This window comes from Patagioenas fasciata, chromosome 1 (assembly GCF_037038585.1).
Source record: "Patagioenas fasciata isolate bPatFas1 chromosome 1, bPatFas1.hap1, whole genome shotgun sequence".
Taxonomy (NCBI): domain Eukaryota; kingdom Metazoa; phylum Chordata; class Aves; order Columbiformes; family Columbidae; genus Patagioenas; species Patagioenas fasciata.
In genome coordinates, this window is record NC_092520.1 from 156,211,570 (window position 1) to 156,229,940 (window position 18,371).

Sequence of the window (18,371 nt, forward strand, 5' to 3'; positions counted from 1 at the left end):
TAGCACATTGGTGAAAGGCCTTAGAAATGCAGCCTCTTTTTTCTGTTGTTCATGATGGCTTTGTCTTCCTAAGTTGAAAGAAGGCATAGAGCTAAGAACTCTTGCTGTTTCTTGGTACAAAAGTGCTGAGGATTAGTTTCTGTTTCTGGCTTTGGCTTTGTATTGCAATATTTGGCCATCACATTGTTATAAAGAATTAAACCATTTAACAATATCGTTTCATAGCATTCATTCTGGTATTAGCTTTACTTCAAAACAAAGATACTCCACACTCCCTTCTCCCCCAGCCCTGATAAACTCATTGGCACAGCTGAGTGTATAGAGTAAGTAACATTCTCTCTATGCACAATGATACTACAGGGACCCCTTCAAGCAAAACAACTGTAAAACCTAGAAATATAAAACTTCAGTCTTCTAGTCAGGTTGGGCAAAAAACAGATAGTTGCTTGTGTCCCTGTAGGACATCTGTGTGTCTATAGAAGTCTCTAAGGTGAGATTCCATTTTATAGAATCAGAGAACAGCCAAATTTTTAATTCGGGCTTGTGGAATGGACTGGAGAGTTCCTTACTTGCAGGAGAACTTGGAATAAAACAGGCAGTTTTAAAATGTGAGCTGAGCTGCTTTTTTCTCCTCTGAGCATTATCTTACAGACACTGAACAAGAATTGTTCATTTTGCAAAGTGAAAACATTGCTTTGTAAAATGCTTTCAAGTATCTACAGCAATAGTTTTTGTGCACCTTAGTGGTTAGGCATGCCAGTAGTTCTTCAAGATTTTTTTTTTTAATTTGTATTTCTCAGTAGATAATATTGTTTCAGGGTCTGGATGTTTTGGAAATCATGAGAAATATTCATGTGTTTGTATCCCGCTACCTCTACAATCTGAATAATCAGGTAAGGTATATTCCATGCTCCTTCCTGGATTTGGCTCTGATTTGAAGGGATTGACAAGTGCAGAGTAGTATATGTGTGAGAAAAACCCACACTGAACATTATAATAACAAGCTATAAAACAGCTATTGCTGCTCTAGAAAAATGTCTTTGGGGATGCTGTAGACAGGTCTCAGTGAATGTTCTCTAAGCATATTTTGAATATGGTGTGCCAGCAGGATCACTCAATGTCAAATATTCCACCGTCGCTAGAAGGCGGCAAGGATAATTTGCTGCTATATAAGGATGTACTAAGTACATGATTTTTCAACTTGAAAAAAGGGTATCTGAAAATGGGTTATTAGATGGAGCAGTGAATGACATGGAGAACATCTGCAGGGAACAACCCTTTCTGGTTTCTCACAACGTGGGAACAAGGAGCCCACTATGAAAATAAGCGGCTTCCTTAAAGAGAAGGAAGTACTTTTTCTCATAGCACATAATTCAGTGGTGGAACTCATTGCCATGGTATGTAGTGGGGCCAAAATTACCAACTGATGCTGAAAGAGTTTAGTCCAATTAATGCAGGATATAGCCTCAATAAATATGAGAGTTTTGATGCAAAATCCACCTTGGATTTGTTTAGTCTCTGCTTTGCAGAAACTGCAAGAACCTAACAGATAAAGTTTCTTGTATGCAGACCTTATTTCCCTGATTCTTTCCCTAGCCACCAGTTATTAGCTGCTCTCAGAAACAGGGTATGGGCTACCTAGATTGATAACTTATCACTGAGTCAGTTTGGGGTAAATAACTTCTTTTTTTCTCCCACCCTGCCTCCCAGATCTTCATTGAAAGAACAAGTAATAACAAGCACTTGAACACCATCAATATCCGACACATTGCTAATTCAATTCGAACTCATGGAACAGGAATCATGAACACAACAGTGAGTACTTTTTTGCACTGTTGTTGGGTATTTTTTTTAATAGTGCACCAGAGCCTCCAAACTCTTGCATCTCCTGATGGTTTATTTGGTTTTGCGGTTTTCATAATGCAACAATAATGTTCTTTATTAATAAAACAAATCACTTCTAAGAGAGATCCATATCAGAAAAACTCCTGGGACTTATAGTACTTCCACTTGTTACATAGAAGTTAATTAAGAGATCTAAACCCACATCAAACAAGATACAGATACTCTGCTGGGACTCTGAATTTCAATAAAGATAAATAATACTTATGAAAGTAGTGCAGCAGAATATTTTAATTTCTAAGTTGCCTGCATAAATTAACATGCGCAAAATTTCTGCTTATTGACACTTAACTGCAGCAAAAGTATCTGTCTAATAAAGGAAATCCTGAAGTAATGCAGTGTTAACATTTTAAGTTGATCTTATAGTTGTTAAACTTAAGAAAAATCAGCTTTTCAGCTTGCAAAATAAAAGCTACAGATCTCTTCTAGTGATGTCTGTAGTATAGGTGGCCATTTTAAGCAGTCAAAGGCTTTGCAAGGTAAATAAGGGCACTTCATGTGGTTTGCCTGCTGCAGCAGGAATTTGTCACTGTGGTTCTTGGGTTTGTATATGGTGCCAAAGGTACTTTTGGGTTGGTGCTTTCAAATCTGCTGCTCAGGTTTTTTTTCTAATTATTTGCTACTTTCTTTTTCTGGTTCTCCTGGCCCTGTCAACAAAAAAAAAAAAAAAAAAACAAAAACAACCACCAACCCAAACCAAACGAAACACACAAAACCCCACACAAACTTGTTGAAATATGAACCCACTCTCAAGTCATTACTTTAAAAGTGGAAATTATTAGAAAAATAAGGTCTTCATGATTTCTTGCCCTATTGAAAATAACTTCCCTTGCACTATTCTTCTGAGAATGGGAACTTCAGTCACTCAAAAAAATGTTGTTACTCATGTTATTTCCTGGTGATGTAGATTTTTTTCACTTCTAATTGTGAATACAGTTGTTTTTGCAGATATGAGAAGTAATTGAGATGTGCAGGACGTGTGCTTCTGCCTCATGGGAGGGTGTTTTAGAAAACTTTGAGGAAGTGAAAAAGTGTGTGAGGAGGTTATGCAGATTCCACAGCTTGACTGAGGAAGTTGAGCTTGTCTGCCCTTTTCAACTTGAAATATTTGTATTGCATCAAAAGGACAGTTAGAGGATATTCCAGACATTAACTAATGGCTGCGTAGGGCAGGTCATCCAACTGAAATAGCTAACTTGTCCCTTGGTCCCTGTTTCCTTCCAGGAAGAGAGTAGGCCTTCCAGGAGAAGGGTTTTCTTTATTCTTTTAAATCAATGAAATTAAAAAGATAAGCTGAGAATAAGAAATTGAAGTAAACTGAGTAGAAAGTTCCATATAAATACAAGTTACTGAGGAATCTACTGAATACAGGTTGCTAGATGTGCTTTTTACTTTGTTAACTCTCTTGATTTGACATTTTTCTAGGTAAACTTCACTTACCAGTTTTTAAGGAAAAAGTTTTATATTTTTAGCCAATTCATGTATGATGAACATATCAAATCCAGACTTATCAAAGACATCAGATTCTTCAGGGAAGTCAAGGATCAAAATGATCACAAGGTAGAGTAATTTTTGAAGGATTGATAGTAACTTGGCTAAAAGAAGTATTATTTCCATGTGACTGAAGGTGCACCAAACCACAGCGTTCTTATTATTTCAATGTGCCTCTCCAGATGAAGTGGCAGCTTCTGTTCTAACAAAATGCAGTGTTTTCAGGATGGCTTTGTTTTACTCTGGCTGTTCTGTACAGAGTTGGCTAAAATTGTGTCAGTGACCTGAAAACGACTATTTGATTCAGTCATAGTCTGTTGGAGGTTCTAAATCATGCTTGAGAATTGTTATCAGTTTTGGATAATAAGATTATTCAAATTGAATCCAAAATGATGTAAACATGTAATTTGGGGACTAGGGTCTCATTTCTTCATGCTGGAAAATGGATTTCTCAAGAACATGAGAGACAATATATTTAGTAAGATAGACAGCCAACTTCTTTGTATGTCAAGTGCTTGTTTCATTTAGGAATACTTACTGGTTGACAGTAACAATTCTATTTCACTTCTCAGCTTGCAGAAGTAACTTAGCCAGATGACTTTTGTGAACTAATATAGACAGGCAGATCTCTAAAAAAATGAAGCTGCAGATGTGAGGTAGGAATACATTGCAAATAGAGTTGTGTGGATATGATGGAAGAAAAAAAAAAAAGGTTGTTTTAAGGGTAGGTATTTGTTCTTACAAATTATTCTAAAATATTTTTCTAGTACCCCTTTGAAAGAGCGGATAAATTCAACCGTGGCATCAGAAAACTTGGAATAACCCCGGATGGCCAGAGCTACCTTGACCAGTTCAGACAACTCATAAGTCAAATTGGTATGAAATGCTATCTAAGACAATGTTCTGGATGTTATTAAATGGAAAAAGTCTTTGTAGTCTTCTAACTGTGAAATTTTAGCTCAGGCTAAACTGGATTTAACTCCAGTCAGATGCAAAGTAGTTCACCTGTACCACTTGTGAAATAAATACTCTCATCTAATTACAGAGAAATGGCCCTTGCATGTCTTAACTTAAAATATAGCTACAGCTTGCATAGATGCCTGTTCCCTTTTAAGTTCTTCTTTATGTTATGGAACTGACTTTTATCCAGACTAAGTGTATTTCCCAGTAAAAAAATAGTACTTTTATGTTCATTTATTTCAGAAAATGGCCATATATCCAGGTGAAGTAACTTTGAGTGATGCATGGCATTACAGTGGTATTTTCAGCCATCGATGCTGTAGGTGTGCAGGATGGATCTGAAATTGCAAGCATTTAATGTGCCCAGTGGAAAGAGTTTGTACTATTTGGCCCTTATGCTATCATGAAAGTGAATACAACCTTGCCAGTTGGTGCATTTGTAGTTTATTTCTCTACATAGACTTCTTATACCGGTGTTCAGTATAAGTTTTTAAACTTGGCTTTTAGAGGAGTTTCTTTGCCGGAGATACATGGCAACTTTAATTTACATTTCAGAGCTATGAAGAGTGTATGTACTTAAGTAATTATAAATTACTTCCTTGTGTTTTCTTGTTTTTAAAGGCAACGCTATGGGTTATGTACGAATGATAAGATCTGGTGGACTTCACTGCTGTAGTAGTGCAATTAGGTACTTCCACAAATATTTCAATTTTCTGTTTGCTGCTTCTCATTCCTTTGCTCCCTATTCATGCTCATATTCCCCAGGTTCTTACCTATCCCCCATAAATTTTTTAAAAGTTTCCTTTTTATGCCTTCCTTGAAGTGAAATTTTCAAAAACAGTGCTGGAATTCAGAACTGTACAATCATTGCCATAAACCACTAAAAATCAAACAAATTCTATGGAAAAATGCTGCGAATGTGTTAATAGAATGTACATGTAAGTCATTAGTACTTAATTAAGTCATTAATTCCTGATGTTAATCACTTTGAGGGTGCATTAAGGAAAAATACTACAAGCCTTGAGGAACTTGGAAAAAACATTTCTTTGATACTTCTTGCTGTATAGATGATTAGCTGTATGTAAGGTCATTAAAACACAGTGACTTTTACACAGAAAGAAGTAGTTGGTTTTCTTGCAAGTAATAGTAAGCTTACACTTATCAAGGGCAGCAAGTGCTAGAAAGAGGAGATGGTAGCCTGGTAAAAATAGGATGACAAATAATGTGTGTGTTTAGAAGTGTCTGGATAAGAATGGCATGGCAGGTAGGATATAACTTCAAATAGTTTGAGCCCAGAAGACTAGATTAACTAAATTATAAATTATGGTAGAAAGTTACATATACGTAGACAGTTGAGCATAAATCCTAATGAACAGTAAGTTTTCAGGTTTGTTCCTGATCTGGAAGATATCGTTAACTTTGAAGAGCTAGTGAAAGAAGAAGGACTCTCAGAAGAGACACAAAAAGCAGCAAGGTACCCTAACTTCATGCTTTTGAGATCTGGGGCAGGGATGAGATGAGAAAATTGTAATATTAAAGTTACAAATGCAGCTGTTTTTGCATTTTGTGAAGTGGCATTTATACTAATAGACTGTTAGAATCTGGTTTCTTGATAAAATCCTTGTGATTTAAGGGCTAACAAGTTTTCTTCACCACGTGTCCGACATCTACTTTTAGAACAATCTGGGCCTTAGGAATGAAGGATGCAAGTATTATATTTGTAGACATTTTTTTGAGAAAATTAAACAAAGAAACAGGATTCAAGGTGGCTGTAGAGATAGGTTGTAATCTTGGACAATCTGGTCCGAATACGGGATTGTAGGTGTAGACAAGGGGTGAAGAGAGGATTGTTACCCCAAAGGGTGGGTAAGCAAAGCAACTGGTAGCAGAAATCAGGTAACACATTATTTATCCTTTGCAGGCAGTTGGACTCTGTCCTCAGTGACCTCACACGTAACTTTGCAGAAGGAACAGAGTACTTCAAAATGCTTGTGGATGTATTTGCTCCTGAATTCCGCAGTCCAAAGAATATGCATTTGCGGAACTTCTATATAATTGTTCCTCCACTGGTTAGTGTTTGCATTGTGTGCACCAGCTCTTACTTTAACCAGATGTATCAGAACAGGATTGTGTTTAAATATTTTGTATTAGGTCATTGACTAGAGTATTCTACTTTCTTTCCTGATTATGAGTGGGATTGTTTTGAATGTGGCTTTGTTGGTAGTTGTCCAAAGGCATGTTAGTCTTTATTTACATAAATTGTGTATTAGCAGTCAAAAGGTAAATTTCAAAACTTCTCTTTGAATCAAATTTGGAGGAGCCAAGGTAAAAAAGGAGGAATTGGAATAGCAAGGATGAAGGGAGTTTAAAACTATGTTCTTCAGCTCTCTGATGTGTGTGTTTTTTCTTCTTCACATTAGGTATTTTTAGGCTCTTTTAATGTCATGTTCCAATGCAGTAAAATTGGGGCCCTCTGTGTTCTGATTGGACTTGCTTTTGCTAATGGGTTTTGTTTAGAAAGAGTCCAACTGCACTGAGGTGATGTGCACTTGAGTGCAGCTTTGTGGGCATTTGGAAACAGTTCCGTTTGAAGGCTTCAATGATCTAAACAGATTTATGTGTAACTCAGTTTAGAAACTAATTTTGGAGTGCTGATGAGCCATAAACTTAAGACTTTGAGAGGACAGGCATGTCATGGTGACAGAAGTGAGGGAGAGTAAATGCTTTTGACAAATACTTCTGTTCTTTGTCCTTCCCATTTGAGGAGTGTTTTATCAGATAAATAGTTTCAGGAATATACCATCCATTTTAGTTTTAAAAAGGCATTTCAGTGCAGTTAAATTTGAAAGCTTGTCATAGGTTTTCAAGGAGTTGTAAGTGTACACACATCTCCATGTCTATAGTTTTAAAACACTAATATCTTTAAGCTTTCCAGCAACCTAGGCAATTTTAATTATGCTTTACTTGTTTGCCTCTAGTAATCACTGAGCGAATGCAAAGTAATTGTGTGACAAGAACTGCAAAGATGAAAGATGTACTTTTTGATTTTTTTCCTTATGCATATGCAAATGTTTTCCGAAGCTTAACTTACTTTCTTCCCAAGAGATCTAGAAAAATGACAAGTTTTCCTACAAAAATGCCTGATGATGGGAGACACTATTAGCATAGTTTTGGGCATGGAATTGTGTTTATAGCTAAGAGCATGCATGTGAATACCTTTTAAAATTTGTTTATCTCTCTCTTGATGATTCCAAGACAACTTTTCATTCTTTCAGACTCTCAATTTTGTAGAGCATTCAATCAGTTGCAAGGAGAAATTGAACAAGAAAAACAAAAGTGGAGCAGCTTTCACAGATGATGGGTTTGCCATGGGTAAGTTCCAGCATGCTGCCTGGCCTTTGGGTAAGCCAACATAATGGATATTTGCAATAAAAGTTTTGTTTATATTTTGTGCGTTCCAATAGTTAAAAATTCTGTAATTTAAATTTGAGTGGTTGTGGCTTCAGTACAATGGATTTGAGGGCTATTTTTTTATTCAGAATCTCCTAAGCACAGAGTAGTTGAGTATGGGAGCAGACAGTTTTGTCATATGTTGGTGCTCCTAAATTTCTTTCAAAGCTTGTGGCTCTCAGCAGATGAGAAGGTACGCAAGCCTTTGGATAAATTATAAGGTTTTCAAAAATTGAAGCTTTTTCTTACTATTATTTTTCCCGATAGATTTAATTGTAAATTAATTGCAATTTAAATTTTGATTGTGTGGGAATTATCGACTTAGGCAGATCCATTAAATACATTCGTAAAACATTTTACAAATTACATGTTTACTTCAGTAACGTGGTTTTTTAATGACTATAGGTGTGGCTTACATTCTGAAGCTTTTGGATCAGTACCAGGAGTTTGATTCTCTGCACTGGTTCCAGTCTGTTAGAGAGAAGTATGTGAAGGAAATAAGAGCAGTAGCGAAGCAACAGAATGTGCAGTCCAGTAATCAAGATGAAAAACTACTACAAACTATGAACCTTACCCACAAGCGACTGGAAGTTTGTTTACAGGTATAGTGTGGGTCTGGTTGCCTGTTCTGTATTGAGTTCTGCACTTAACTGTGACAATTCAGGTGTGTTTGCTGCTGGAGCTTATCAAGAGCAAAAAACACAGAGCATTGTCTACAGCAACAATGCAAAAGGGAGTATAAAGATGTGAGGCATATGATCTGAAAGGGGATGTTGTGTTTGTAATTTTTGAGCAAGTCAGGAACTTGACCAGGTTGATTGAAGTCTTTGTCCCATGGAGTTTGAAATCTAGTGCAACTAAAACCTAAATGTTTAAATAGAATAACTTTTTGGTTAAATTTTTTATAACAAATACTTTACATGATACCGTGAACCTCAGAGTTGCTTGGGTGTTAATTCTGAGTTGCTGAGTTGAATGATGCACCAGCTGTCAAAGAGAGGAAGGATACATTTGAGTTTTGAAGTACAGCAGTTCAGGTTTCACCTGTGATGTAAATGTGTGCTCTCTTGCGCCCATGGGTGTTTTGTCCCACCACCACTCCCCTGCCTAGGCCTTTTGATTTGAGGAGGCTGTGCGACAGATCTGGAGTTGGCCGTTTGTAAAAGGCTGTGATTAGATTCTGTAAAAGCACAGCTGTTGTTGAAATAGATAAAGCCCTGTATGTCCTCATGACTCCCACAAGTCTGCACTAAGTTTGGTCCTCTGCTGTTTAAAAAAACCACATCACTGAACCCTCTTCAGAAACTGATCAAGCTTGTGGCCATTTAAATTATTGGCTTGTGTGATTTTCCATGGGCAAGTTGCTCCAAAATCCCGTCGCTGCTACAAACCTCATTTTCAGCCACATTGGATTAGTGACAGATTTATTGCACTGATGCTGCTTTGCTTAAATTGCCCTTTAAAGTTTGTGGCTGACATTTGCTTTGTAAAATGCATGTGAAAATGAGTGGAGGAAGAGTTTTTCAAAAGCACTTAAGCGATTTATATATTGAAATCTAGTTGCTTTAGAAAAAGGCTTCAGAAAAATCCTGCTTATGTCTGTCTACAGTTCATTCTTGTGATACACTGACACTTGTCTTCTGTATCTTTTCCCTTAGGAATTTGAACTCCTTTATTTCTCACTGAGTAGTGCAAGAATTTTTTTCAGGGCAGATAAAACTGCAGCAGAAGAAAACCAGGAAAAGAAAGAAAAAGAAGGTGAGTGAATGCTGTGTGTAGAACACTTTGGCTTATGTAAACAGTGTCCTGTAGTAGGGAAAGTGCTTTATTTCTTTTTTCCATGAGTCCTTTTTTGCTAGTGGGTTGATTCGGTATTCCAGAAAGAGTTTATAGGGTCGAGGGTGACTGAGGAGTCAAGAAGAGCTCACAGAGGCCTTCTTTGGAATGGGTGTATTTCAAGCTGGGCTTCTGGGAAGAGGAAAAAACAAAACAAACAAAAACCCCGCACGCCAACAAACAACAACAAGAATCAACAAACCCACCACCACAAAAACCCCCAAAGAAAACCAAAACAAAACAAACCAACCCTAAACCCACAAAAAAACCTCCCCCCAAAACTGCAAACAAACAAAAACAACAAAACCCCCAAACAAAAATCAAAACAGAAAACCAACCCAAACCAAGCAAAAGTATGAAGTAAACTGGTGTTTTTCACCTGTTGCTGAGCAGCTGTTTTTCAGCTTGTGAAGGCAGATGATACAGATACTATATGTGACATTCAGATGTTTATGGTATGTTTTGGTCTGCCATTGAATTAATATATTCGAAGGGTAAGATCTTAATTTGTGGTATTGTCTCTTGACTAGATAACATGGGTATTTTGTGTTTGGTATTTATGCTTATATAGTCTCCCTCATGGATTCTGGAAGATTCTCTTCAGTAGGGGAAAATTCTTTTCAAATAAATGAGAATGCTTCTAAGGATTAAGATATAGAAGTGTAGTTCAGTCCCAAGTTACTTAGAAACTCACGTAACAGTATGTGAAAAATGGAATTGGTAAATAATTTTCTGCTGTAGGTCTGACAAAGATACAAGTGACCTGTGAGATTACAGTCACTGAGCCAAAGGTCAGTTTTCTTCTGCACTAGGAAAGCAATTGGCAAAGAAACAAGTCTTTTAGCATGAATTTGTGTTTGATCATATTCAGTGAAGTTGCTGAAATAATTGCTTGACTCAAAAAAACCCAACTACATGCACTGTGATGAGTAAGAACCAACATAGTACCCTGGCTTATTTAGAGAACATTTTGTAGAACAGCAGTTACCTATGTTTCAGGTGAAATATTGACTGTGGTGCTTCATGTTTAGTTCTCTGAAAATTGTGTTTTGTGGTGAGAAAAGCTTGAAATGCAGACAAGGCTGAAAATCTTTGACCGTGGTCTTTGCTGTAATATTTGGGCTTGGACCCTGAAAAAAAGTGTGAGTGTGTCTATGTAATCTTTACATAAGTTCTACTGATTGAAGGAATCTTTCACCCCAAATATAGACTTCTTCATAGGGCCAGGACCCTTCATGCTGCGGGGTTAGTTTGCCTATGCTAACCATGGTGTTGCTGTATCAAGTGTGTTATGACATCACCATAATATACATCCTAAGACTTTGTTTTTACTGCCTTGAATAAAATGTTGAATGTGATCCATGTCTTCAATTTTTATTTTTGTAGAAGAATCTGTTAAAACAAGCAATGGAGATCTTCCCAACTCTACGCCTGCAGATCCTGTTGTGAAGTGATGTGGCTGGTATGGGTGATGATTACTTGCTCAAATAATTCTTATTCTTGTCATTATCAGTAGGGGTAAAAGCTCTAGACTTGTTTTTACTTGCTCTGTTAAATCCAAGATGAAATGTACAGTAATATACTAGCATCCAGTGAGGCTAGGTCTGTCTTTGTCTATATTTCCTGTAGAAACTTCTGGTTTTCAGGAGTTTACATTATTTACAGCACTTTCCTTAGCTTGAAAATAGTGATATAAAAGATTGACCTTGGAGGTGGTTATTTTTACGTACAGATTAAAAAAAAAATCTTACCACTTTTTAGATGCATTGTTGCATCTCTAAGATAGCATTAAAAAAAAACCCAACCTCATAGACCATTGGTCTAAGATTTGAACTGGTGCATCTCTTCAACCAGAAAAAAAAAATGAATCAAGATATTGTGCATATCTATTGTCCAAAAAATAATTGAGACATGTTTTTATGCAGTCCTGTTGTATTTAATGCAGTCACAGAATACACTGTAGGTGTAACAGTGTATGTTGTGAATGTACGTTAAAGCTATTACAGAAGATGGAAGTCCTTATTAATGTTTTATTTCACAAACCCTAATTATTACTGTAGATAGTACTTGCACTGTGGGAACTTAGGATTCTTTAAGGCATTTATTTTCCCCTGCTGTTTTTTCCCCGTTATCAGAGAATGGGAAAACCAGGAAAGTTAATGTAATAAACTACTTCTCATTTCATACCGAAGGTCTGATTTGCATCCCCAGAAGTAAGGAAATCCAGAGCCAAGACAGAACCACAATCAGCTCTTCCTTTTATGACCAGGCACTGTGTGATGGGTGTCTGTAACTATTAAGTGATCTTACACTTCATTAATATGTTGTGCCTAATTGCAAGTTTCAGCCTCAATTCTGTATTTCCTAGCCTTTGCAGGTCTGTTGTACTGTCTGTGTCGTTCATACAGTCTTACATGCCTAATTATTAAACAGTAATTGCACTGCAGGCTTCAGAAGCTGCTGAACACTGTGAGAACTCTGTATCAATATAACATCTGTTAATGCCTGCAAGTAGAGGTTCTAGATTGCGCAAGAGTTACTCAGATTCCTAACTTAAGTAGCTAGACTTAGCTTAACAGTAAACACCACTTCCATTGAAAGATATAGTTGTTTTAATCTCCCAGAACATAAAACACTTCTAGATCTTACTAACTAGAATAAACTACTCTACTCAGCCCAACTGAGAATTACCTCCCCCCCGCCCAACTCTCAACTCTGTTTTAGACCATGCTTGCCAGTTTTTTTCATCTCTTCTAATTACAAAAAAGGTAAAGTTTTAATGGTTCCGGTTGTTCCACCCACCCTTGGGGCAGTGATTAAGACAATTTCTGACAGACTGTGAGTTGCCCTTTCCTGCCAGTCACATCAACATTCAGAAAGCTGAGACAAATGTATTTTTTCCAACTGGAAAGACCACACCAATACGGAAGTCGTTTTGCTGGTTCTGAAAACATGACACAGAAGCTTCATGGACCATTTAAATCAGCTGGGCTCATTAAAGATTTTATTTTTAATTCATCATAACTGCAGAAACTGCCCTAAAAATGCTGCATTGCTTGATTGATATTTTTGCTTTTTTATTTTGATAGAGGTATTTTATTCATAATTTGCGTGGAGTTTCTCTTTTGACCAAATTGTGCCCGCACTGACCACTTGGTAGCGCTGCTGAGATCAGCATCCTTGCTGCTGCTGCTGCCAATTTCCATGCTGTTGCAATTGCAGCCTATGTATTTCCACATTCCTGTCTCATCTCAAGTCACATAAATTCTTGTCTTGGAGTGGCCAAGTGCTGCGTTTCCTTCTACTGCAGCAGCTGCAGAATCATGTCCAGATGGCGTTTGTTTCCCCCAGGCGGGAGTCGCGAGGTAGCTGTGTGCAGTCAGGGCATTGCCCATGCTCTAATATAATCTGCACTTGTATCTTCCCTTCTCTCATTTATTTTGGAAAGACACTATCTTGGGTAGGTAATACTTTGCAATTGAACTGCACATTTTCTTAAATATATGGTGGTTACAAATTCATGTGGTTCTGGTGATGGAAGTTCTACAGGAAAGACATAAGCCTATTTTTATAGAACCCTGTTTAATCTGGGAGACCTGAATGTAAACTATAGGTGGCAAAAATATATACATAAACAGAAATATGTACAGTGATAATAGAGCTATTATTTCTAACACAGAATTGGAGTTCATATTTCCTTTTTTTTTGGTCATATAGCAGCACATACATGCAGAAAGCTTTTCTCATCTGAAATACAAGGTGGGTCCTGGATTTGGATGTCAGTGAGGGTCACATTAAATCCTTTTTTCCCCCCATAAGGATCTGAAGGGGGTGCAAAATTCTTGCTGTGGTGCTACTACTTTTGCCCTCCTCTTCTGATTATAGGAACAAAATAGACCCTTAATTGGTGGGCTGGAGATAATGGAACTACAACAAAAAAAGAGCCCCCACAATAAGCTGAACTTGCTCACTCAGAATTCCCAGAGGTGATAAAAGGCCAGTGAGGATGATGAGTTTGCTGCAGGGCCATGAACTAGGATATCCGGGTTTATTTTCCTTAATGTCAGGGGCAGCAGGGGCTGAAGGGCGGTCTCTCTCCCTGAGAAGACCAGTGCTACAACTGCCCTCATCTGTGACGTGTGCCAGTGCCAGCAGTTGCTCTTCAGAGGCCTTGCAGCCCGTTCCTGATGTGGTTCTGTGCCTGGTGCTGCCTGGCCCATCCCCCTGGCAGTACCACAGGTTCAGGAGCAGAACATGGCCCACAGCAAACTCCAAACTTGCTTTCTGCATCACTGATCAGTGATTAGTGATGGCCCCAGCAGCACCCAGCTGGTGTTGGCTTCACTGGGAAGTTGAGCTGCTGCCACAGGGTAGATTCTGGAGGTCCTAATGTGGTCTGTCATCAGAAGTACATTTAAGTTTTCATCTGGTGTTCATCAACAACAGCTGTTTTCAGCTTCTCAGGTACAAAGGACCAAATGTAACACTTAATGTTTCCTAACTCATTGTACAAAAGGGTATTTTGTTACATCGGTTTCTTTGGTTTGTGAGTAGAGAACATTATGTACATAAAACTGTGTTAATAAATGTAATTTTGAGAACCTCATTCTTAGTGTCTTCAGTGACATCAGCTCAGAAGGTTTTACTTTTTAATAAGACAGCTTCAACTTTTATTTCTGAAGAAGTGTTTGTGTCAGTTACTAACAGTTCTCTTCCATGATTCCTTTAAACAATCAACAACCAGGTAAACTGAATTTATGCCATGTCAAATGCTTGCAAACTGGGACCTTTCAGATGCTGTAGCACAGATTCTGCTCACAGAAAATTTAGTTTCCTAATAAGTAAGTACTTGAGCCATTTGTTCCAGTTATTTTGAATAATACAAACTATGCTACAGATTACACCCCCCCACCCCATAATTATTATTTTTGTTTGTTCTTGCAAAGTACACTTTTCAGGCTAAACAGGGAAGGAAAAAAAATCTAAACTTATTAGCCAAATCTATCTAGTGTCTAATTTCAGGAAGGTACTATGAGACTAGTCAATACATTGCAGACTTATAATCTAGCATTTTATTGCTCAGTTTCTTAAAACCAAAGATTGCTGGTAGACTCAGCTGTTGTACATCACCATAATGTTAAAAATACAAAGAATTCTTATTATGGGAGTACTTATTTGTCCTACAATTATCATCTCTGGCAACTTAACTTTAAGAAACCTAACCATAGAAAAACTGCACACAACTAAGACGCCACAGTCGTTGACTACTTCTAATGTTTGCTTGTCAGTGGTATTTAAAATAATAAATCAAGGAGGTACATTATGTCCATTATTTAATTACAGAATGTGTGAGTGCGGTCCCCAGGAAGGTAAGAGTAGGCACTTAGATTTGCTTTGTAAGCTTATTCTAGATACAATATAAAAATAGATTATATTAATAGGAAAAAATTTAGTGTTTAACAAATTGTTTTGTAAATAGGCTAGCACAAAAGATAAATCTTATTACACTTAGACTAGACTAAAAATAACTTCATCTGAAATTAAAGTAAATAGTGCATTTTTAACCTTCATTCAGATGCACATAATCATGCAAACTATGAAAATGGACTATGGTAGGAAATTTGAGGCCTGATGTTTGTTAAAGGAGCTGACAGCTTGTGCTAACTCCAGCAGACTGACAGGCTGCTCACCATGTAAATCTGAAGAAGTGACATTAGCCCTTTGTGGCTGACAGCTGTGCTGTCCTGGCTACCAGCAGCAAGGGGCTAATGCTGAACCCTCCTCCAAGACCGTCAGCTTCCCAGCCACACCTACACACCACATGTCCACAAAGGTGAAAAGCCTCAAAGGCCAAGTCTTGCTGGTGTTCTGCTCTTAATCCAGAGGCCACGCTGGCTACAGCAGGAAGGGCGGGTGCTGGCCCTGTGTGTGCGCAGATGACTGAAAACAGGAGATTCTTGCAGAAGAAGTCCCTGCTGTTCCTGCTCCCACGCAGGCTGCAGGAAACCAGTTTTTTTATGCTTCTGATTCCTCCCCTTCATGCAGGGTTCCATCCTCGTCTGACTGGTCATTCAGAAGCACGAACTTGCCGTCATTCGTTAACGGCACAGACTTCATTAGCTGAGCTAATGCTTCTGGGTCCTGAAGAACAACAGAAGATTTCATTGGGCTGCAGCAATCTTTCAGAGGAGCACACGGTTCTCCCAGTACTTCTTGTTAAGGTTTTGCAACTTTTTTTTACTACAATCTTTAGTTGTAGCAGGGGTGTCAAACTCATTTTCATAGGGGGCCACGTCAGCCTCACAGTTGCCTTCAAAGGGCTGAATGTCATTTTAGGACTCTGTAAGTGTAGGAGTAGTATGTATGTATGTATGTATGTATTTATGTATGACATTCAGCAACCATGAGGCTGACGTGGCCCCTGGTGAAAATGAGTTTGACACACTTGGTCTAAAGGTTTGAATGCAAACATTTGTTTTGAAATAAATAATCCTTTTTGGTTCAGTAAAACCACACCTTGGGTATATAAGGAAAAAAAATAGTAATTTCAAATCGTTGTTTTGCTGTTCTTATCTCCCATTGGTACAATTACTGAAAAACAAGGAGAAAAGTAACTCTCTAAATAAATTTATTATACTTGTGTTTACTGCCTGTGACTAAAAGCTCATTCTCCCAACTTGTGCTGGAATTGTAGCAGCAAGAGTATACAACAAATATTAATGCATTAGTACCACATCTTTTAAAGGATAAATTTATCTACAATGGGCCCGGGAACTTTGCCACTCACTTTAAGCGGAGAAACATAGTGTGTTTTTTCTCCTCTAGGAGAAGAAGGAATACGAGTTTCTAAAAGTGAAAGAGCAATGGGTGCAATTTATACTTCATCCAAAGGAGTTTGGTTTATTTTTCAGACCTGCTCACAGCTTCCTTTCAAATGTGAACAACTAGATTTGTACAGTTCTGAATTTGATTTAGGGTGACAAATTTTATCTCAAATCAAACTACTCTATAGTCAAACTGGGTTTATTTTTGTACGAACTACCCCAGGGCTGCATTCAATGTCTGCAGAACTTTGTCATTAGGAGAGTGGCTGTTCTTTTTTCTCACGTGCACCAGAGCTACCTGGGCTGTGCAAACGAAAGCAGAATATGATACATCACAACACAGACATGGGGAATGAAACAAACTTACCTTCTGTGCCTCAATGATTTCTTTTCCCAAGCTAATGGCATAGCAGATCTGAAACAGAAATATAAGTAAAGTGGTGTTTTGTTTTGCTTTGTTTTTTTGTTCTTTAACTGGGACTAAAACACTGAAGTGTCAATGCAAAGTTAGTCTTAAATACAACTCTAAAAAGCAGAGGTAGAACACCAATTCACTGTGCTAACTACCTAAAAATAAAACTGTCTTAGGTTCGCCTCCAAAGCTCACTTAGGCTGCTAAGTCTTTGTGTTCAACTTGGTTTGTTTTTTTCGCCAAACTAATTCCAAACCTGGGGGATCTCCTCTGGTGTATGTAAGAGAGTTACCGTTTTCTAAGACAAAAATTCTCCAGCACATTGCTTATTTTTAATAGTCTGTTACTATCATACACAGCCAGCACCCAGCGGTGTAAGCACAGTCCCGCTCTCTCATCTTTGAAACCTTTACAGATGTACGTGTCACAGCATCACTGACGTTTTTTGTTAGTGCTGGTGCTAGACACGCACACTTTCCTCTGTCTCTTAGTGCTGGTGTTAGTGACCATGTCCTTTCCTCCTTGTTGTACGTGCTGTTGCATTATCTATAAATTTTGTCCTTAGACATGAGCCATCACAGGCTTGTGTCTTAAGGCATGTTTCCTTGCAAGGAATTGAGCTGCTCTTGCTTCCGTAGCACTATTTCTCAGATGTGTAAGCCAAGAAGCCTAAAAGCTGTTTCCTAAATAAAATATTTTATTGAAGGTTATACAAACCTTTTCCCCTTCTGTGTTGCTCTCAAAAACATACGCACTCATGGATTCTTCTCCCAGAGTCTCTCTGAGATGGACCACGAAGCCAATAAGGCGCCTGTTATCCTGATGAGCAGCAAACTGTGTCACAGTGGCGAGATCAAACTGCGAAAGTATAGAAAAGTATTTAACCAGCATATGCTTAGGTTGGTCAAGAGCTCAAGTTCCTGTCACTGAGTATTCGATGATGTGGTTTAAAACCAAATTCAAAACAAAAGTTACTTACACTTGTTCGTGTAACTTGGGTTTGAGGATCTATCAACCTGCAATTACATGTGGGGGAAAAAAGAAGGAATTATTTTAGTGATTCTAAGTCATGTCAAGGTGCTTTATAATAGTAAGGCAATCCCTATAGCAGTTTTGCAGATGATGAAACATACACGCAGAATCAAATGCTTTATCTGTCCAACTCCAGACCCCGACTCTCAGCTGCCCAACATGTATAGGTCAGGGTATCTGAGTCACTAATTCGGGGAGCACCCTGTGCGTATGGGCTGACACACTAATACACACAGGGACATAAATGCACCCTGGCTAAAGTGAATGTCTTGTTTCAACATATTCTCCAGTGACAATGCTGACAACAGGACAGCGATGGCTCTCCTGCTGTTCCTACATGGAAGGTAAGAGAATCTTCCAGTGTGGGGTGGGTTTTTTTGCATATTTTTCTGTACCTCTGTAGGACCTTACAGCCCCACTGCACCCTCTAAATTTTGGTAGGATGTTCTCATAACTTAGGTGGA

General features: G+C 38.1%; 2 protein-coding genes across 6 annotated transcripts in view; one reads left to right on the plus strand and one right to left on the minus strand.

Annotated features, from left to right (window-relative positions):
* The window catches only part of WASHC4 (WASH complex subunit 4), a 43,103-nt gene extending 28,858 nt beyond the window's left edge, over window positions 1-14,245 (plus strand). Inside the window, exons 23-34 of one of the 3 annotated variants that reach the window (XM_071798722.1) lie at window positions 819-893; window positions 1,711-1,815; window positions 3,328-3,462; window positions 4,161-4,269; window positions 4,975-5,041; window positions 5,741-5,827; window positions 6,275-6,422; window positions 7,629-7,725; window positions 8,209-8,405; window positions 9,462-9,561; window positions 11,026-11,101; window positions 11,775-14,245. In XM_071798722.1, the coding sequence (XP_071654823.1) occupies window positions 819-893; window positions 1,711-1,815; window positions 3,328-3,462; window positions 4,161-4,269; window positions 4,975-5,041; window positions 5,741-5,827; window positions 6,275-6,422; window positions 7,629-7,725; window positions 8,209-8,405; window positions 9,462-9,561; window positions 11,026-11,093 (1,188 nt within the window). In that variant the 3' untranslated portion in view covers window positions 11,094-11,101; window positions 11,775-14,245. Of the gene's footprint in view, window positions 1-818; window positions 894-1,710; window positions 1,816-3,327; window positions 3,463-4,160; window positions 4,270-4,974; window positions 5,042-5,740; window positions 5,828-6,274; window positions 6,423-7,628; window positions 7,726-8,208; window positions 8,406-9,461; window positions 9,562-11,025; window positions 11,102-11,774 lie in introns of those variants that run through there. The other 2 variants (XM_065839381.2, XR_011735639.1) reach the window with 2 other exon arrangements.
* Window positions 14,246-14,684: 439 nt separating this feature from the next.
* Window positions 14,685-18,371, minus strand: part of APPL2 (adaptor protein, phosphotyrosine interacting with PH domain and leucine zipper 2) — a 42,553-nt gene continuing 38,866 nt past the window's right edge. For all 3 annotated transcript variants that reach the window (XM_071798751.1, XM_071798745.1, XM_065839394.2), the window contains 4 exons: window positions 17,855-17,891; window positions 17,593-17,733; window positions 16,831-16,878; window positions 14,685-15,780 (listed from right to left, as the gene is read on the minus strand). In XM_071798751.1, coding sequence (XP_071654852.1) covers window positions 15,655-15,780; window positions 16,831-16,878; window positions 17,593-17,733; window positions 17,855-17,891 — 352 coding nt within the window. In that variant the 3' untranslated portion in view covers window positions 14,685-15,654. The remainder of the gene's footprint in view (window positions 15,781-16,830; window positions 16,879-17,592; window positions 17,734-17,854; window positions 17,892-18,371) is intronic.